The sequence below is a fragment of the Terrapene carolina genome, unplaced genomic scaffold (genome assembly GCF_002925995.2).
Source record: "Terrapene carolina triunguis isolate 2854851 unplaced genomic scaffold, T_m_triunguis-2.0 Scaffold31189, whole genome shotgun sequence".
NCBI classification, from domain to species: Eukaryota; Metazoa; Chordata; order Testudines; family Emydidae; genus Terrapene; species Terrapene triunguis.
The window spans coordinates 1-7240 of record NW_020695540.1 but is presented as its reverse complement, the minus strand read 5'-3'; the positions used below and the strand labels follow the sequence as shown (position 1 = coordinate 7240).

The following is a 7240-nucleotide window of genomic DNA, read 5'->3' as shown; positions in this document are numbered from 1 at the left end:
AGTGTTAGTTCATCATTTAGCAGCAAGACATTCCCTGGGAAACATCCCACCCTCTGACTCCACCACCTCAACCAAGCTTCACAATCATCATTGCTGTGTACAGTATTAAATTGTTTGTTTAAAACTTATACTGAGTGTGTGTGTGTGTGTGTAAGTATAATGTTTTTTGTCTGGCAAAAAAAATTTCCTTGGAACATAACCCCCTCATTTACATTAATTCTTATGGGAAAATTAGATTCGCTTAACATCGTTTCGCTTAAAGTAGCAGGTTTCAGGAACATAACTACAACGTTAAGGGAGGAGTTACTGTACATTAGAATCCAGATGTACATGTCCTTTAATTCCCTCTTTCCATCTATGGTTATTACAACTTATAAGGGGTTCATACAAACTTGTACTTGATGAACCCATTTTATGAAGGTCACCCTCCTTATAAGCTTACACTACATATTTTGCAGATCAAGTATAATCTAATAACCAAGATGTTCCTAACAAATTCCAATGTAGTGAAACTAAAATGAAAACACACAGAAAAACAGCAAAATAATATTCCACTAAAGACTCAAAAACAATTTATAAAATACAATATTGCAAGTCACAAATGTTTCTAGGAAAATTTTGCAAAGGACAGTTTACCTCTCTGTCTAATCTCCATCGGTGAAAGATTTTGAGTTTCTTTGAGTTCCGACAATGCTTTCAATTCAATGGGCAACCCATGACAATCCCAGCCTGGTACATAGTGCACTTTATAACCTCTCATCATATGGAACCGATTAGTGATGTCTTTCAAAATCTAGAAAAACATTAGGCCAAATGTTATTTTTGATATAATTGTTATTACCATCCTCATTCCTCTACACATTAGCATGATACATCTCAGCCGTATGTTACTTTATATCTTACTGGTTTTGGTGTACTCTGCAAAACCCAAGCACAATCAGGCGTGTTAAAGATTAAGTTTCAGCCTTCACATTTATGTTTCTTATTGTACTTTCTAATAGCACATCATTAGAACCTCTTGATCAACGGGCAACCAAATTTTGCACAACTGAAGGCCACAGTTTGCAACTACGCAGAGGCTTGAGAGTTTCACCTAGCTATAACGAAGTGGAATTAGCATTTTATTATGGTAACATACTTCTGAAGTCACTATACACGTAATACTCAAACTATACATCTAGCAGTTTGCTGGGCTGAAGTAGAAACTGTATTTACTTTGACAGAATGAAAATAAGTTTATCATATGAACACCAATGTGAAACTATAAGCACCACACAGAGCCATTTGTCATTGTCATTGTTACTATATATGCTTACCCATTAAATAGAAATGAATGGCCCTATCCTAAAGTAGTGAATATCCTCAATTTCCATTTACTTCAATGTGAATTGAGAGTGCACAGCACCTTACAGAAGGCATAAAACACCTTAAACATACTACTCTTATACTTACCTTATTTAACGCGTGACCAACATGAGGGTCTCCATTGGCATACGGTGGCCCATCATGAAGACAAAATTCATTCTTTGTGTTCCTTTGTCTTTGCCATGAATATAGTTCTGAAAAACCACATTTCTGTATAGACAATATGAAAACATTTAATTCATTAAAAGTTTGCATTTTAGTAGTTTAAAAAAAGTTTTCATTTTAACATCATTCCAACTGTCAAAAAACTATGAGGCAGAATTGCTCCAAATCCTCAAGTGAAGACTTTCCTCTCTGGGGAATTACTTGCCAACCTCCACTATCAAGCTAACAATATTGTCCCTGTTTTCTTACATTAAATAGAGCACTTGTTTGGCCAGATTTGTTCTTGGTATAACTCCCCTGAAATCAAAATAACATCTGGGACACATTTGGCTCATGTTTAACATTCATCAAGCTTTATAAACCAAAATCTTCTGCCTTCCTCGACCACTAACTCAAGACAGACTAAACTGATGGGGAGACAGGTTTGTAGGAAGTTCTTGTAAATGAACGTTTTAAGAATGGAGCATGTTAAACCACAGGTTCTCAACTTTTTTTTTTTTTTCCTGAGCCCTCTCCTGCTCCCGATGCTACTAAAAACTCCATGGCCCACCTGTGCCACGACTGTTTTTCTGCATACAAAAGCCAGAGCCAGCATTAGGGGATAGCAAACAGGGCAATTGCTGGGGCCACACACCACAGAGAGCCCCGCAACGCTAAGTTGTTCTGGCTTCGGCCCCAGGTGTCTCAGGGCCTCAATTGTCAGCCCTGCATGGCAGGGCTTTGGCTTTCTGCCCTGGGTCCCAGTGAGTCTAATGCCAGCCCTGCTTGGCGGACCCCCTAAAATCTGCTTGTGCCCCACCCCCCCGCAGGGGGCCCTGGGCTGGGAACTATTGCGTTAAACAACTGCAGTTTGACGTCACCTTGGTTTACCATTTGTTCTGTAAGTGTAGGGCTGCGCTAGTGAACAATCATAAACTCATCTTCTAGCAGGGATATTACGCTGGTCTCCTGTTAATGACAGGTTTTAAACCGTACGTTAGATTTTATACGGGGGGGGGGGGGGCTTTGTGACACAGGTCACTCCCACTCCAGGACTAAAACAGACTCATTAGAAACCGCTCGCTGCGAGGAGAGGGAACAGCATGAATTCCCCAAGCCACACAGGGGGGCTGCAGGACACGCGGACGGACGGTGCCGAGCAGAACAGCTCCGCACGAACCCGGCGGGCTCCTGCGCGCGGTACCTGCTGTATCTCCACCTCGGCCTCGGGCTGCAGCCTGCCCGGCAGCTGGGCGGGGAAGCCGCTGCGGGGCAGCAACACCGTCTCCCGGTACTTGGAGTCCGCGCGGCTCTCCGGGCTCGGCTTCCCGCTGTTGGCCCCGGAGGCTGCCGAGCGCGCCCAGCCCCACGTGGCCCCCACCGGGGCCCCGCGCCTGGCTAACGAGGGCGCCCTCCGCGCCCACAACATCCTCGCGGCCTCCCCGGCTCTCGCCGCGCACGCTCCTCTGGCGCTTCCGGCTCGGCTACGGAGAGCGGCGAGGGCGTAACGGGCCGCGGGAAGGGACACGCCGCCTTGAAAGGCGTTTCTCTCTCCCTCCCGGGGAGGGCTGGAATGTTGGGCGCCCCCGGGGCGGGGGGGAATATTGTGCACATGAAATCACCCAGGCGTGTCCACTGGGTGGGTCAGCTGCCTGGCGCTGCTGCCAAGCGTTGCAAAGGGTGAACTTTAGGACCCAGGTTTTGGAGGCGTAGGAAGGTTATTGGGTGAAAAGGTAGGAGCAGCCAGGGTACTGCACAGAGGAAGTAGTCTGCGTTCGTTGCTGACGGTTGAGCCACAGGTATTTTACTCTTTATCCAGGGTCTGTGTTTCATATATATCAGCATGTGACAGTTATAAATGGGGAGGAAATTTTCCAGGATTAGGAGGGATTTCTGGTGGGAGAAAAAAGGGAAAATTTGGCTTGAAAGACAGTTAAATATTTTCATTAACCGAGTTGTCGTGTATCCACGCATCTTGTGATTTTAAGGGGTTCTCTCTAATCTAATTCTGTTTGCTAAGATAATCGTACAAGTTAGAATAGTCAATGCACATATGTATGAGATTTTTAAGCAAGGATCCCATCTGGAAAAGCACAAGACAGATATAATTTCAATTGCTTTATTTGCATTTGTATATGGGGGCAAAGGAATTATTTTAAGGGGCGAGTTCCTTGCTGTTTAAAAATAAAGGTAAAACTGTGTTAGATCAATTAAAGGTGATTTAAAAAAACTAAAATAAATTTTTTTAAAAGTTCAACCTAAGATATTTTCCTCAATCATCTTTTCGCACTGGTTTGTTATTGTAGAGCTGCTCACGAGTGGAAGGCTGTTGCTGATTTTTTTTTTTTTTTTAAACAATCATTTTAAAGGGATGGGGGAAAATTGAAGGAATTTATTTTGATAGTGGAGGAGCAAACCATCTATACATTACATAGATTTTGGAAGCATAAAAGGAAAAAAACTATGTTACGGGCTACTACCTTCGGCAGTGTCTCTTTAAACACATGCAGTTTATTGCTCAGTTGAAGCAAAGCTGAAATGGATATTGCTGAGAACAAGAGGGTAAGAAAGTGAAGCAGCCACACCAAACAAAGTAGGATTTTTGTTCCCCCTTATAACACAACCAGTTACTTTAGCGGCTACAAGAATGAGATACATCTGAGCATATGGTGGGTTTGCCACCCACAAGCCATATCTACAGATTTTTAATTTTTTTTTTTCTACAAAATTTACAATTTTACAAAATTAGGTTCTGATACTGCAGACACATCATTATTAGCCCAGTGAGACTACTCACAGGAGTACAGTTAAGCACGTGCATAGGATTGTCCAGGCTTTGGGCTTTATGCACATGTGCCACTACCACTTCAGCTGAAGTGATGTTAATACAGTGAGAGCCTTTGGCCTGGTCTGCACAGGCAAATACACAGATTTAACTAAAAGTGTATTTTTTACATCAGTTCAATTAAACCAGTGCAAAACTTAAAGTGATTTGAACATCCCTGTTAAGCCTGGCATATGTTGGTTTATCTTGTGTCAGTAAATTCATGGATGCAAGCTAAACTGATATAAGCAGTTTTGTGTGTTTGAGCAGTGTTGGTCCCAGGATATGTGAGACAAGGTGGATGAGGTAATATCTTTTACTGGACTAACTTCTTGTCCTTTCCACCAACAACTTTCAGGCTTCGCAGAGCTCTTCCTCAGATCTGGAAAAGGTAACCAAGGTGTCACAGCTAAATACAAGGTGGGACAGATTGTTAAGTATAAGAAGTTAACAGGTGTTGGGGGAGACCGATTAAAATGAAGTGGGCAATTAATTCCCTAGCAGTTGTAGGACAAAGTTGGGTTAGTAAGCTACAAAGGGCTAGTCTACACTAGAAGCGCTACAGTGGCGCAGCTGCAGCCTGTCTGGGGAAGATACTTTATGCCGTCAGGAGAGAGCTCTCCTGTCAGCATGATAAAACCACCTCCATGAGAGGTGGTAGCTACATTGGCAAGAGAAGCTCTCCCGCCGATATAGTGCGACATAGCGCTGTCCACACCGGCGCTTAGGTCAGTCTAACTTGCATCACTCACGGGGGTGGCTTATTCACACCCCAGAGCGACATAAGTTATATCAACATAAGTAGTAATGTTATAAGCCCAGAGTGTTGTAATGAGCCATAAAACCAGTGTCTGTGTTAAGACCATGGTTTTTAGTGTCCAGCAGAGTTATGAATTTCAGTTCCCAGGCTCATCTTGTGAAGGTTTCGTTTGAAGATGAGGGCTGAGAGTTTAGATATGGAGTGATCATTTTGTTAAAAGTGTTTGCCCAGAGGTGATGGTGTTTTTTGTCTCTTATCATTTTTCTGTGTGAGTTCATTTGAGAGCACAGCAATCGTCTGATTTCACCCATATAGTTGTTGCTGCACCACTACTACAACGCACACATATCCCCACAACACACCTTTCAAGATCCATGGGTCCTACTCATGCCTATCACAACATGTGGTGTACCTCATCCAACACATCAAATGCCCGAACAACAACTATATGGGTGAATAAATAATTCATAGCCACAATTCATAATGCACCTAAGTCCTTTGAGTCTGAACCTAACTGTGTAAGACTGGTGCCATGGAGCAAAATTATTCCTGACCCCAGTTGCTGATCATTTTCTTTGTAAATTCATTTTAGCTAATCGACTGTAGCTGCTATTCTTAGTAATGTAGATACCTAATTGGTGTTGTAAATGTTACTGAGTGACAAATGACCTTATTAAAAAACAATACAAACTCATTAAAACATATTTCTTCCTCAAAGCTTTTCAGCAAGAATCCACTAGAGAGAGATTTAAAGAGAAAGGAAATCATTACCACTCCTTTGAGACTGTGCCTTCATTTCAGTACTGTATGTGGTGTATTATGTCTTTCAGATGTACTGTCTGTGTAACTTTAGGGCCCACTCCTGCAAGGTGCTATGTGTGGGGAGACCCCTATGCCCACATAGAGCTCACTTAATTCAATGGAACTCCAAGATCACGGCCTCAGACTCTGAGCTCCTTGCAACAGTCGCTTTGACTTGTATGTTTTCCATAGTACTAGATGCAGTAAGAGAGAGCTCAGTAAATAATAATATTTGCGTCAATAATATCCTGTGGCAGTGAGTGCTACGTGTCACATATGTAAAAAAATGACATCTTAGCCATTTTATAGATATTAATTTTAGTTACCAAAGGCTTCAAGTCCCATAGATCTAATTCTCAAAAGCAGCTGCAAAGGGAGCCAGACTTTAGCCTCAGTCATTCTGACCACATCTTCCAGCTAAATACCTTCCAAAGTCAAATTTATGTGGGATTAGTAATAATAGTTTAGATTACATCTTAAACAATTAAGAGGCAACCCAGTGGCTTAGTAGTCATGCTCTGCAGTCCCATGTGAGATCTTTGTTAGACATGCCAAACTTGGTCTCTTGCTCTTGGGGCTGGCGGTGACTGGATATGCTGTGGAGGCAGCCCATCTGGCTCTGGGGAAGGAAGCAGCTGATTAAGAAGTGACAATGACAGATTCTAAAGACAGGTTTCAGAGTCCTTCTCAACCTGAGGGGTGCCTTGACAGGACTTTATCTAAAGACTGTTTGTCACTTGGAACTCAAATTGAGAGAGAACTAGAAAAAAAGGCATTTAATTTAACAGGGTAGATTGACTTAAATCAAAGTGATGTAGGTGCCAAATGTGACTCCATATTTGAGTTTGATTTATGTTTAATTTAAATTTAAAAATCTGATTTAAAAAAAAAGTCAATTTTTATCCACCCACTTTGACAAAACAAGGCAATTATTATAAATGTGCTTTCCATCAAAGGATCGCAAAGCACTTTGCTGATTAATTAAACCTCACAACACCCCTATGACGCAGGTAAGTAGTATTATTCGTATGAGATAAGGAAAATGATGCATAGGCAAATTAAATGATTTAATCAAGTTTATACAGGAAATTAATAAGTGATCCAGGAATAGAACTCAGGAATCCTAATTCCTACTCTTCCTGTGCTTTAGCTACAAGAGCATGCCTGATCATGTTCAAACCAGAAGTGGAGGGCTGTAATCTGATGTAATTTTGGCATTAATCTGGGTAATTTTCATGACTCTAGGTTTCAAAATGAGAATTGTAAGTTTAGTGTTACCAGTAAAGTTATTAGACTATACTGCAAAAAGAACAGGAGTACTTGTGGCACCTTAGAGACTAACAAAT

The 7240-nt window shown here is 41.9% G+C and overlaps 1 protein-coding gene across 1 annotated transcript; it reads right to left on the bottom strand.

The window, feature by feature from the left end:
• Positions 1 to 636: 636 nt before the first annotated feature.
• On the bottom strand, positions 637 to 2968 carry LOC112125865 (isoleucine--tRNA ligase, mitochondrial-like; the record flags this gene model as incomplete). Its single annotated transcript, XM_026662895.2, has 3 exons — positions 2714 to 2968; positions 1453 to 1575; positions 637 to 793 (listed from the first exon to the last, which is right to left on the bottom strand). Coding segments are annotated over exons 1-3 (505 nt in total), but the record flags the coding sequence as incomplete, so codon positions are not given.
• Positions 2969 to 7240: the final 4272 nt, after the last annotated feature.